The sequence below is a fragment of the Xiphophorus hellerii genome, chromosome 7, assembly GCF_003331165.1.
Source record: "Xiphophorus hellerii strain 12219 chromosome 7, Xiphophorus_hellerii-4.1, whole genome shotgun sequence".
Lineage (NCBI taxonomy): Eukaryota > Metazoa > Chordata > Actinopteri > Cyprinodontiformes > Poeciliidae > Xiphophorus > Xiphophorus hellerii.
In genome coordinates, this window is record NC_045678.1 from 20,012,767 (window position 1) to 20,027,023 (window position 14,257).

The 14,257-nt window shown below is 37.1% G+C and overlaps 1 protein-coding gene across 1 annotated transcript in view; it reads right to left on the bottom strand.

The window, feature by feature from the left end:
• Positions 1–1,947: 1,947 nt before the first annotated feature.
• Positions 1,948–14,257, bottom strand: part of LOC116723359 (transient receptor potential cation channel subfamily M member 2-like) — a 35,869-nt gene continuing 23,559 nt past the window's right edge. Inside the window, exons 12-26 of the mRNA XM_032568192.1 lie at positions 12,582–12,953; positions 11,356–11,472; positions 11,139–11,268; positions 10,921–11,066; positions 8,759–8,871; positions 8,535–8,657; positions 8,191–8,398; positions 6,463–6,581; positions 6,249–6,381; positions 5,767–5,938; positions 5,465–5,645; positions 5,181–5,356; positions 4,228–4,360; positions 2,546–2,597; positions 1,948–2,411 (exon numbers count right to left, since the gene is read on the bottom strand). Coding sequence (XP_032424083.1) covers positions 2,343–2,411; positions 2,546–2,597; positions 4,228–4,360; positions 5,181–5,356; positions 5,465–5,645; positions 5,767–5,938; positions 6,249–6,381; positions 6,463–6,581; positions 8,191–8,398; positions 8,535–8,657; positions 8,759–8,871; positions 10,921–11,066; positions 11,139–11,268; positions 11,356–11,472; positions 12,582–12,953 — 2,244 coding nt within the window. The 3' untranslated portion in view covers positions 1,948–2,342. The remainder of the gene's footprint in view (positions 2,412–2,545; positions 2,598–4,227; positions 4,361–5,180; positions 5,357–5,464; positions 5,646–5,766; positions 5,939–6,248; positions 6,382–6,462; positions 6,582–8,190; positions 8,399–8,534; positions 8,658–8,758; positions 8,872–10,920; positions 11,067–11,138; positions 11,269–11,355; positions 11,473–12,581; positions 12,954–14,257) is intronic.

Below are 14,257 nucleotides of genomic sequence, written 5' to 3' on the forward strand. Positions count from 1 at the left end.
TTTATCTGCTTTAGCACCACATGGTATGGTGAGCTACACACCTGCAAAAATTTTAGAGGCACACCTGAAGAGCGCCATCCTCCAGGTACAGATCCCATGGCGCCCTCTGGTGGAATTCTGAAAGAAAACACTAACCACACGGAGGTGGTTTGCCAGATCCCTAAAGAGTAAATCTCCAAAAATTAGAATATTACTTAAAAGTGCAATATTTCCTAGTACCACTCTCTCTGATATCCATCACTACCCAGCAATTTATTATTTTTTAATGTATTGCTTGCATCTTTCACCTCCTCTATCGTTGTGAACCGTTAAAGTGCACATTCAGGTTGTGTATATAATTCCTCATACTGTCCTCCAAAAACTTCCTCTGGTTTATCTGTTAATTCACTTGTGTGGGGGTCTGCTTGTTGTTTATATATGTTTAGCTAACAATTTAGCTGCCCTTGAGCCTGCTTCATAGTCATGAACTTTAGTTTTTTTGATCTCATCTAGTAACGTAATTTATTTTTGTTTTACCTTAATTCTTCACATCCTGGCCGTGGACGACTAAATGTTTTTTTATTTGATGTAACAGCAAGTTCAGTTGCCTTCACTCTGGCTAACAGAGTATGAATAATTTACCATGGAGCAACAGCTTCAGAAGTCTTCACCCAAGGTTAATGAGACATGTCAAGTTGTCTTGAATTGATGAAGCAACACAACAGATGGATTCTTCACCTCACATTGACTAAATCTTGAAAATATTCTGAGCTAAAGGAGAGATACTGTAAAATCAGGTTTTCCTGTTTGGGGCACCCTGTCGTGGGGATTTTGGCCAATGCTAGAGGAGAGGTCGTATCTGGGTTCATAACCTTTAAGAATTGGAATCTGTGGTGGTCCGACCAGTAAGGCACAAGGACATAAGCATATATATATATATAAAAAATTCTATTTATTATTCCAAAAATTCTTAACAAAAGGCTTTCAACAACAAATCTCAAAAATATAGCAAAACGGGCCCAAAAGAAATCAACTAAGGCTTACCTAACTCAAATCAACTAAGGCTTACCTAACGAGGAGGGATGGGAGATGAGACAAAGACAAACAATGCATAAACATAACTAATCCAAACCAACACATTTTGATTACAACACAACTGTAAAAATTAAAACAACCTAACACCAAAAATGTTTTAGCAGTTATGCTATTAGTAGAGAGAGAGGCAGATTCTTTAACATCAAGTCCCCTGCTTCCAGCAGCCTGATGGTTTGTTCCAGTTCCTGGTTTGCTTTTCGACCAGTCCTCTCCCCCAGCCAGTCCTTCAAACTCAGCAAAAAAAAGTAGTTAATGATTCAGATAAACATAAGGTGTTTACTAAATGTGTGCACCCATAATAGTAAACAACCTAATGCAATAAACACCACAAAAAGAGTAAAATTATAAATATATTGTGTGAAAACATTTATATAAATACTAACACTGGGGAAAAGATGGAGGAACCTCCACAGAATCCCATACTCAAAGGATGCCTGTTTTCACCTGTGAAACGTCCCTCTTCTGTTGTCTGATGATTCCATCTTGATGTTCGGCCTGAGATGTTCCTTGAGGATTCCATGCTTGCCACTGCAACTGAGCCTCTTTTTAGCTAATTCTGAACAATGTGATGTACCTTCTTAAATTTTTATTTGTTAATTGGGCAGATTTTGCTGCATAATTCTGGATTGGCAATATTTTAGTGCACTGTCCATCCCTGCTGTCCAGCCTCCAAAGGTGAGGATGCCTGGTTGATGTGAAAACCTTTCTCCCTCGCTGTGAATGCTGTCTACTCCTCCCTAAAGGTGATAGGGCTTTCCTGCCTGAGCTTTCTCTTATCCTCCTTGAGGAAGTTCATTGCTCCCTCCCTAGGTCAGTGGGAAGTAAGACAGTGTAACTGTAAACTCATACATCACACATTTTAAACCAACACCGTAACACCAAAACCTTATGTTTTTATTTCAGGTTTAAAAATTATTACATTTTCACTTAATATTGATTTATTATGAAGTCTGATCCTACAAATAACAAATTAGCAGTTTGACTAACTCATTATAAACAACATCTCTCATTACCCCAACAATAAAAGAGAGAAACGTAGACAAGTCTATGTCTATTTCTGGCCTTCAGACCCCACATTACCCATAATTTACATCATCACCTGTATAACTAAGACTCATTTAATTTAGCATCTAAGCAGACCTCATCCAAAAAGTAAGAAATGCAAATTGATTTAATAGTTATATAGCTCTGCTAGAGAAACCATGAAACCTAAAGCAAAACGCAATCATCTTATCAATATATGCACTTCTTTAGCTTCTTTTTTGTCTCTAATCTTTTCTTGAAGGAACACCCTGAGATTGCAGACTGTCCTCAATCCTCTGCAGTGCATTCATGACCTGGGTGACACAAAGCAAACAGTTATTTAACCAGTCATTAAGGGTTGTTTTCCTCATTGGATATATTTAAATAAAATACATAATTTGCACTGTAATACAGATGCCATGCAGATGGCATTAAATCAATTCATAACCTTTTCCTCTAGTTTCTCCAGTCTCTCCAGGCGTTCAGTTAAGGTGGTAACCCTGAGAAAACAAACAAAAGTAACATAAGTAACTGAGATTTAGATTAGCAACTGAACTAAAATAATACTTTTGTCATGTTTTATACAGTTTATACAACACATTATTCATATTGGATAAGCAATGACTATAAGCTGAAAATACATTTCATGATATATATTCAGAAATACTGAATTTAAGTTACGAATTGAATTTAACTAAAACGATGTTGCATTCTACAGTCTAGGCCACAGTAGCCTACAGATGACTCAAAACAAATTCAGACAACCATTTCCAATATGAAACCCTCCCTTTATGAAAACAGCCCTTTTGAATTTATTTTTTACAGTGTAGTGTGAGGCTCATTTCTGAATTTAAAAGCATATATTATCATTGCCCCACCTTTTTGTATATTTATCTGACCAGACTCTCTTCCCCATGTCCCAAACACACACGTTGTGATTGTCTCTCTCAGCGTGTGCAAAACGGTCAGACACAGAAGAGCGCTGAGTATATCTCTTCTCTCCTCTGCTGTCAAATAGAACCTTGCCCCAGTGACAGGGTAGCTAAGAATTCAGATAACAAACAAAATAAGTGTATTTTCAATTGGATTTTTGGAGCTAAATGGAGTTTTGCACTCACCTACACCTTATGATAAAGGATGACTTAACTACTTTACTATTGGGAAGTGGTTGTAGTTTATGTAGTAACAGAACTAGTAATAGAGATTTCTCAAACATATTTTGTTCATTATCATGAGCTCATATACACTTGTGTTGCACTCAACCGGTACATTTACTATAAAGATTGTATAATTCTATTTCTGGACATTGTTGATGGTGTATGGTGTAGAATATTCTCAGGTCACTCAGGTTTATGAAAATAATTGTTGTTCTGTTGTGCCAGAGTAGCCTGTTTTGAAACAACATACAGCTGTTTGGTACAGAGAATTTGTGATAAAATTGATGTTGTCAAGACAAACAGATGGTGCTCATTGTGTAAATAGGAAAAAAAAAAATAATGTAAGATTAAAAATTTTTTCTCAGAAAGTTCAGCTTGGAAGCCGGTTATGAGTTCTACTTTTACCACAATCTATAATGTTTCATTTTATTAATTCTAAGTAAAAAGAACTTAAAGCGCATCCTTGATTTGAGTAGATTTTCCCATGGGTTTTCATGTGCCTGGAGCCCACATGACAGACTGCTATGTAGGTGTTCATTAATAAATATAGGTGCTCTTCTTTGTCATGAGCAGATGTTGGCAGGTATGGTGTAGGCTTCTGATATTCTGTTTCAAATTCATCAAATTGATCTCATTTGTTTTATTTGGTTTGTGTTTTTAATGAAAGACAACATCATAGAAAAAAAAGTATTTTCTTGTGTTAGAGTATATAAACTGGCAGTGACATTTCACCCATGTCACTGGATAAAATGTCATGCAGGAGGTGCAATAAAAAAATTAGCCAGCAGTTCTATTTGTCGCAAAAGGAGCGACAACTTGAGCACCTGCCCGCTATTAGTGCACGCCATGGCCCTCCATGTAATTTCAGTAAAAAGTCTGCTTGGATTTAGTTCACAAGCTCACATAGATACATTTAGTCATCTTATAGTCTGGCTTTGACTAGAACATGGAATAACTTTCTGCAGGATTTTACTTTTGAGATGTATCCAGGATGCGCCCCTCCATGCTCTGGCTCTGCGCCAGCTGCGCAGACAGCAGGTATCTGTCCTTCATCAAGGCCTCCCAGGACAACAGTTCGTCTTCTTCTTCTTCGGAAAAATCCTTCTCTGAAACAAAAAGTGTCATGATTTGTACCACCATCATTTTCACTTTGGTTACCATTTTGGTCTGAGCTACAAGGCTCCATAGACCTATACACAAAGCACTGTTAGTGGTGAAATTTGAATTCTATTGGAGTATATGGGATAGAAATAGACAGCAGTGACTGAAAAAGTTACATAAATGGATACAGGGCCATGCAAAATCTGTTTAAGTCCTATTTTCTTTCCAAAGAGTCAGAACATCTTGATAAACACTTCTTTAGAGACCTTTTTGAACCAATACTAATGAACACATCTTACCTAAAATGCTGTGTGGATGAACTAACATTAACATTCTTTGTTGTGCTAGTTGTTTTAGTGTGAAGAAGATTCAAAGTTTGCTACTTTTTAAATTCTCATTGAAACTTAAGCTAGAATTTATACTTAGAATATTAACATAAGATGTCAAAGCCTGTTTAAAATGTCAACTTTTTCAATTTTATTGTTTTAAATTTATAAAACCCTGTTTCACAGCAACTGCTCTTTCATACACACTCTGACATCATCTATTCTCCTGATACAGATAATTACTAACTATTCATGGCAGGAATGCTGGAGTACTTCAAACACTATTAATTTGATTTCCTAAAGAGCAATTCTAATAAGCTAAAATTGGGTTTAGCAGGTCAAAGAACTGCAAAAAATTGTAGATAAAATCTCTAATTCACTTCTATTGATATAAGGTCAACTATAAAAGAAACAGTAGATGGAAACAATCATCAAATGCAGTTGATCTGAGATCACCTCTTGTAAATATCATACTTCCAGAAATCAAGAAAGGGCTTACTGAATTCATGTTCGATCGGCTCCCTGTACAGCACCAAATTCCTCATGAACTGGACATGACTGATGATGATGAAAGGAGGTGGGGGGGCTGGGCGGGTGTGGTACTCTTTGATCAGCTGATATCTTTGAAACTTCCAGATCCTATCCGTGTTTTCATGGATCTCCTGGAACGTGTAGCTGTGCAGGTGAAAGATTAACAGATTCATTATGTTGAAAACCAAAGCTGGTGGCAAGGACTCACTTAAAGATGTCTATGAGGAGGTTGAGGAGCAATATGTTGCTTACTTAAAGATGGCTATGAGGAGGTTGAGGAGCAATATATTGGCAAAGAGCAAGTAAACACAGAGCATGATGATGGTGAGCCACTCAGGGAATACCGGCATTTGGTTTTCATTCAGCACAGGACATTTGGGCTTCATGGGATCTGTACCATTCATGCTGCATGAATTTATATCAAATCCAGCATCTGCAGGAGACAAAACATTGAAACTAGAACATGCTGCATCACCAAGAAAATGGCTTCACCTACAGAGAGATTATGATTTCTCCTCAAGTAGTAAAACTACACGGTGCACTTCTCCACTCACTGTCAATATTTTCAGGGAAACTTCCAAATATAATGAGGTACGGCTCGTAAACAGCCCCGCGGATGATCCAGTCCAGCCGATTGTCATTATGGATGAGGATGCCTTGTTTGGCCACACCGTACGCCATAACCCAGATGCTCAGGAGGAACATGAAGAAGAAAATATCCATCATCTGGAGCATAAAATTACATCCAGATGACTACAAGTTGCCAATAAATATCTCCATCTCAATGACAAAAAATTATTTGTGCAGGTTCATTTTTTTTAGAAAATCACACTTAGAAAACAAGATACAAAGTAGTCTGAAAGGGCAGATACTAGATAGCACTAATACTTTTAAAGTCCTGCTGAGAAGATGTCTTCAAAGACCAGCTTAATGACTAGAAGTTCATAAGTGTCATAAAGAGCAGCGTTCTACCTTCTTTGGGTTTTTTTCCCCACATTATATCAGATTCATTATTAAACACATGTAAACTCCTCACCATCTTCCTGACTATGATGATTTTAGGTCCCAGTGTTTGACTGATGGTGAAGATTGCCATGAGGCGGAGGCAGAAGACCACAAAGTCAATGCACAAGATGATTTTGCCTTGGTAGAACATCTTGGTTGTCAACCTGATGTTAAAAAAAGAAATTAAAAATTCACGAGTCACAGATTATTGAGTAGCTTGTCTCTTTGAGAGACAGAGAAGGTACCTCAATACAAGTCCTATACAGAACAGCAGGATGGAGAGGATGTCCAATATGTTCCACAGCTCTTGAATGTACACTTTGATTTTCTCATGAAGCCTTAGATTATCAGGATCATAAAATATCTGAAACAGAAAACAGAGAGTTAAGCTGACATGTCAAGATTTTATTATCATAAGATATTTATTTTGATTAAAGTTAAATTTGATTGCTAGCCTCCACAGATTAAATATTGGATCAGTGAATAGTAACAGATACAGTTAAAACAAAATACATACTCCAAATATAGATAGATACAATTATTTTCTAAGAGACTGAAGTTAATTCTGACAAAACCTCTTTTCTTTTAGGTCATTTTGTATTACCACAATTATTACTATTTTCTAAATACCAGAAGACTTAGAACATTTTTAGAGAATTTTTTTAACGTTCCTTGAATTCAAAATCAGCATACATTTGTCACTACCAGGAATGACACTCTTAAAATTGTCTATCCAGAAACTGATTCAGAAAAATAGTGATTTAATTAACTGGTTTATAAAAACTTTACTAGAAGAAATATGGGTGAAAGTGACTTTATTTAGTCAGTGTAGATATTTTAAGTTTATTATTTTTTTAATGTGCGCGGCATCGCCCACAGGTGTTAAATCCAGGGGTGAAAGTAAGCTGGCGTTCTGTTTATCTGTGCTACTCATGAATCAGTCAGATATGACAGATTACTGGATAAAAGAAATTTCTAGTTGCTAATTTCACAAACGTGATAGTATGTTTTGGAAACAGTTGCTCTTTATTTTCCAAAGTTATGAGGGGGCGGCTGGATATTTCAGCTGCCTGAAATAATCTGTTCCCCCTCAATTTCCTACAAACAAATTAATTTACCAGCAAGTCTTTAACTGTGTTTATTCCTCTCTTCAACAAAAAGTCCTGAGGATTTGGTAACATTTGCTATTTATTTGCCAAAGTTCTGAGAGGGGAACCATATATTTTAGCTGCCTGTTTATATGTGCAACATATGGAGGGGGAACAGATTATTTCAGGTGATCCCCAGCCCCCCTCATAACTTTGGCAAAGAAAGAGCGACCGTTTCCACAATAAATCACACATTGTTATGTGTGATGGTATGTTTGAACCACCAAAAATTAGCAACTAGAAATTTCTTTTATCCAGTAATCTGTCAGATTTAATATTAGAAAGGGATTTTCCAGAAACCCTACATTGTCATCTTTTCAGGAAGTCTAATCTTTGTGCCCTGCTATCAGCCAGCCTCCATCCTCTTATATTAGCAATGAAAAAATATAAATACACACAATGTGTTGGAAAACTCTGTTTGGTTACTGCCTTTTTTCTCAGGCTTAGGTGACAAAAGTAGGAAACAGACCAGTTCTCTTGGCAATTAAAGAACAACACAAAACAGTGTGAGAAGACCTCCACACAAGACCTTGTTTATTCATTTATTTTACAATTTTGTTATTACTTCTTTTTTAATCAGAAGCTGCCGAGTAAACTGAATGTTACAACCTTGACATATGAGTTGTTTTACGAGAAATCAATCAGAGCGCAGTGAAAATGAATATAGTGATATAGTCACCATTCAGAACGGAGTCAGGACAGATGTGCTAGCAATAGGGAATATGAAACATGACTTAATCTGTTTATAAAATAGATTTTTTCTCATTTCAAAACTTTTCTGATCTGTTATTATATTATATTATTATTATATTTGCAGCGCCTCACCTGTCTGATCTCCTCACATGCCAGAGAGAACAGCCAGATGTAGAGCATCATCTCTAATGCAGACGGTGTACTCTGGAAGTCGACCATCAGGACATAAGCAAACAGGAACAGGAAGGCAAAGTACGAGATGATGTTTCCATAAAACTTGACCTGAGGAGAGCCATACAGTCCAACCAGTCTGGAGCCCAGAGGCTCCACACTCTTCTTACTGTGGGCAGAAACATCAGCATCAATGTAACTCTTCTGATCAGGAATTGCTGCTTATAAAAAAAAAAATTTACAACTCAGAGGGTTGTATAAAATACGACAGCAAATGTTGAGTCAATCAGAGATTATCCTCTTACAAGCACTTCAAATTATTTGTCATGTAGCTTTCTGTCTTTTTCACCCCAGTCCCTTCCTCTTCCTCCCCAGTCATTTTTATCTCCTCTTTCTGCTCGATTTCTCTCTGGAGGTCTTCATCAGATCTAAAAAGGAAAAACAGATATGAATGTGGAAAATGTGTAAATGCAATGCTTTACAACTGCCACAGTTTTCATTTATACAATCACGCCAAGTAATAGCTCACCTGAAAGCCAGAAACTTGGTGTAAATCAGAGGGAAGAAGACCATGCAGAGCAGCACCTTCCACACAGGATTGTGGACAGAAAGCTCACCACACCAGATGTTAGTAAGATGAGCCTATAGCACAAGGTCTTATCAAAACGTTTGTACAATATATGGGTAAAAGATGGCAAATTGTCTTTGAAACTCAATATGATCTTAAAGACTGCAGCAAACAGAAATGAGCCATAACAAGACTTTTGAACATCACAGTGTGTCTGTATTTACGATGCTGAATTAACTTTTATTTGAATGTTGAATTAACTTTTATTTGGGTGAATAAGCCAATACTTTTGGCTTCCAAAACTATTCATACCCCTGGAGGTTTTCCATATTTTGTCACATTACAACCACAAACATGAATGTATTTCATTGTAATTTAATATGAAAGACCAAAACAATTTTGAAGTACAAAGGAAATTATAAATAATTTAAAACATTGTTTAGAAAAAACTCAAAAGTGTGGTGTGCAAAAGTATTCAGCCCCCATGAGTCAATAGGTGGAGTCACCTTTTGCTGCAATTACAGACACACATCCTTCAGGGTATGTCTCTAGCAGCTTTGTGCATCTGGTCAGGTAAATTGTTGTCCATTGTTCTTTCTGTTTTGTTCTTTGCAAAACAGTTCAAACTCAATCAGATTAGATGGAGACTGTTTGTGACCAAGTTTTCAGATCTTATTATAGATTCTCGATTGGGTTTAGGACTGGACTTTGATTGAGCCATTCTAACACACAATTTTTTTTTGTTTTAAACCATTTCATTGTAGTCCTGGCTTCATATTTAGGAAGATTTCCAGCTGGAAAGTGAACATCCTCCCCAGTGTTACGTCTTTTGCCACTCCAACATGTTTTCTTCAAACATTGCTCTGTATTTAGCTCCATCCATCGTCCTATCAACTTCCTATTATCTTTATATCTTCCTATACTCCCAGTGACTGATGTGCCACCACCATATTTGACAGTGGGGATGGTGTGTTCACAGTAGTTTGTTCTCTGCCACATGTAGCATTTTGCATTTTGGCCAAAACATTAAATTTTGGTCTTGTCTGACCAAACCACCTTCTTCCACCTGTTTGCTGTGTTCCCAACATGGCCTCTGTCAAACTGCAAATGGGATTTATTATGGTTTTCTTTAAACAATGGATTTCTTCTTACCACTCTTTCATAAAAAACACATTTGCATGACTAATAGCTGTCCTTTATACAGATTCCTCTACCAGAGCTGTGGATCTCTGCATTTCATCCAGTTTGATTGGTGCTCTCCTTGTTCATCTTGTAAGTTCAGATGGTCAGCCTTGTCTTGGTAGATTCACAGTTGTGCCAAACTCTTTCCACTTCCAGATGATGGATTGATGTTCAAATCGAGGGAAATAATTTTATAGCTTAACCCTCCTTTAAACTTCTCCACAACTTTATGACTGACCTGTCTGTTGTGTTCCTTGTAGTGATGGGAATTTTGGCATCAGAGCAGGGGTTGGGGTGCACGGGAAAATACTAATATGTGAGCACCGAAGGACAGACGGGTAAAATATGATAATTTCCCAGGTAAAAATTGGGATAATGGACAGGTATGGGCAGGTATGCAAAGCCACTAAAGGGACATTGAAGGAAAAATTAACTCTTGTGCAAGAGTTAATTTTTTTGTTTCATTGTCCCTTTAGGGGCTCTGTACACCTGGATGTCCATCCCGGTATCAGGTCTTCTTCTAAGATTTGCCTGGGTTTTGTTCTATTCATCTCCCCATTAACTTCCTAACCCACAGCATGATGCTTCCATCACCGTGTTTCTAGGAGGGAAAGATTAGTTCAGGGTGAGTTTCAGTGTCAGTTATACACATACCAGTTTGCACATAGGCAAGAAGGTTAAATGTGGGTCTCATCTGACCTGAACATCTTTTGCCATATGTTTGAAGTGTCCATATTATATACAGGTTGACTGGCATTAGAATCTACTTGCATTCAAATTCAAAAGCTTTTCAGATTATTATTGTAAAAAAAATTAATAATAAATTAATAAAAAAAAATGGTGTCATTATGTTTTCACATTCATGCACTACTTTGTGTTAGTCTCTAACATAAAAATTCAGCATTTCTGATTTATAAAATCTGAATAAAAATCTGCTTCACCTGAACGCCTGACTGAGCCACAAAGTTTTTATTATTGGCCTCCAGCGCCAGCCTCAGACACGTTGTCTTGCCCCAAAGGCGTGAGATTCGAACCAGTAGATTCTGGGCACGCTCCTCATTATTCTTGTAGCACTCGCTGAACACACCTGAAGAAAACACATGCAGGTCAATAAATCCCAGCTCAGTCTGTAAATGTTCTCTTTACTTCTGTCTCATACCAATCGCACGATTTTCGTAGTGCTTGGCAAGCTCCAGCATTTCCTGAGCCTCGTCTGCATCAATTGACTCCTCTGCCATTTTCTTCAGAATTTTACTGGCAGCCAGAGCAGCAGACATGCAGTCTCTGCACTGCACAGACACAGAGAAATGCAGAGTTACACACATAAATCACCTTGAAGACACTTTCTTTAAACATGTGCAGGAGTTTTTAATCACCTGACCCCAGGCGATTTCAGCCAACTCCCTGTTGTTCTGGACAACTGCCCAGAGGAAAAGATCTCTGGCTGCATCCCTCTTGGCTTCATTTTTCCTCCAAGCTTCAGCTTTATGTCCCTTAAAAAAACTCAGCAATTAGATTTTTTGGGGGTTCACTAGTCAGGCATACTCTCTACTAAGCTGTAAGACATTGCGGAGTCAGTCATTTCATGAAAGCCTAAGAAATAAAAAATATATCGTTGAAATATTTAAACTTGTTACTGACATTTTGAGCTGAAAACACTGGGATTAATCCCATGATACCCCATAAAAAGGAAGTAAATAATTTCTGAGTAAATATTTATGTAAAAATATTTTGTAGCTGAAGCTTGGATGGGAATCTTCATGACAGTTGGTTTATTTCCCTTTCACCGGGGATGGGGGAAGGGTGAGGGATAAGGCTGTTCTTGATTTTTTATTTCTTATTTGAATAAATACATATTTACAAGTAAGCATTTCTGTAATTGCATTTTTTATTTAAACGTTTTTGTTTTTTTTGTAATTTTTGACTCCATTTCACTTGGGAATGTAAATTTTTTTCCTCCACAGTCCTCTCAGTCCCCAGGCCTTTTAGCCTGAATATGCACTGCACTGCACTGCACTTTATCATTTTACAATAATGTCCAGCTATGCCACATGCCACATAGTGTGCCATGTGGCATAGCTGGACATTATTGTAAAATAATAAATTGCAGGACCCAAATGTAGGAAGGAGCCAGGCAGTTGAAAGTCAATAGTTTACTTTAAAAAAAAAAAAACTTACACAAACTAATATTCAGGTAGGAATCCAAAATAATATATAACAAAGGAAACAAGCTGGTGTTAAAAGATGTTAACAGGATGAGTTGATCAAGAGATAGCTGTCTGACAGAAATATTTATGCTGTGCCAATTCTGTATCATGATTTCCGAAACATAGGCTACTATTTTGTGTAACCAGTACCTGGACATCCCAGCTGAGGATTCTGGTTCTAGTTTTATTCCCAAAGCTGGCTGCTAGCCCCTCTGAGGGAGGAGCACTTGATTTCTCTGGTGGCTGTATATATATACTGCCGAATTACTGTATGTAATAACTGCCTAAAATGTTACAGAAAAAAAACAAGTGATGTCTTTCTGGCAGAAAGGGGCTGTGCAAGGTAGGAATATGTTTTAACCCACTTAATTAAATTCAGAAAAAAACATACTCACAGAAAATATTTCTTTTACGCGAACAGTGAAGTGTCTATGCAGTGGACTCATGGTGGTTAGGGGATAGATGTACTGTGTGAATTTTCCCAACAGGTGGCGCACTTCATTTGAGACATGAATCAGGTTAATCTTTCCTTGTATGTTATGAAGATCATCCTTTTTCATTTCCTGCTTCCTTATTTTGTCAGGTTCCACCCTCTTGACCAACTTGTACAAGAAGAAGCATTTGGGCAGCTTTTGGTAGAGCTCACAAAGGGTCTCGTCATCTTTCAAGAAGTCCTTCAGAATCAGACCGTTCTCCAGGAGCAGCCTCACAAAATCTGGCTTGTTGCCAACCAGGGCTAATTTCATAGGCCAGTGGAGGTCGTCGTTCTAAAGAAAGAAACAAAAGGAAGAACCATATTATGTCGGTGGAAAACTAACCAGTTTGAAGTATTTGAATCTCATGTGAGATCTGATGTGATTACCTTTTATTTATCATGTCAGTCAAGCGCACTATTAATAAACCAGAAATAAAATGGAACTGAGAAAATCTGGCTTCTTGCAAATGCTAAAGTAGCAATTGATGATTCAGTGGTTTTACACAGCACCACAGGTTAAAGAGTCAGTACAGTTATTTCAGTTGTTTCCAAAAAAGAAGACCCAGTGTATGAAAAGATACACTGGGTTCTGGTTTAAACAGCACTCATTTTACCTTATCTACTATCCTCTTTTAACAAATACAACAAATGTGTAATTTGATTAAGACTGGAATTTAAGGGATGTGCTGTGGTGGCGCAGAGGTTACGCACAACCCACATAAGGAGGCCTTAGTCCTTGACGCGGCTGTCGCAGGTTCGATTCCCGGCCTGGCGACCGTTGCCGCATGTCTTCCTCATTACCCACTTTCCTGTCAATTAACTATCAAATAAAGGCCACTAGAGCCAATAAAACCTTTTAAAAAAAAGACTGGAATTTAACTCACTGCAGAGTTTTACCTTTTTTAAAATTTATGGTCAAAGGAACTTCATAAATGAAGCTAATTAAATACATGTTTTAAGTTCTGCTTTTATCATTCATTCATCACCCAACTTCTATGGTCAAAGGATTTTTGTCTAATATCAAAAATCTTTTGATCCCAGTTTGAAAATATTTTGTTAAGTCTACAACATGTTTTACATTGATACTATGTTCAGCACAATAAAAGTTAATTAATCGTGAAAGCTGAGGACATTAGCATTGTAAGATTTTATGTCACACAACAACTTTTTGTCCAATTATCAGCAATTTATTCTATATAAAATCATAATTCTTAGTCCTGGGAATACAGAATTAATTCAAAATGTTTAAAAATCAACTCTAGTTTGCTTACGTTTTGTAAAATCATATTTAGTATATATAGAATAACTCTCAGATTTCTTATTTAAGAAAAAGTCATGCAGACCACCCCTAGGTCCTGAGGAAGTAGTAATTGATCCATTGACTCCTGCCTCTGGATTTGAAATGCCATTTATTCTAAAAAAGTGACCGTCAAGTAGAAAAAGTACAATTTTGTGTAAGCCATTCCTGAATTTCTTTTAAAGGTTTTTGAAGTGTTTTCATTTTTACATTATGTGCTTATTTCCTGACTTATTCAGCTTTTATTAATATTTAGCTATTATTACTATCCTCCGAAAAACAGCTGACTTCAAGGGTAA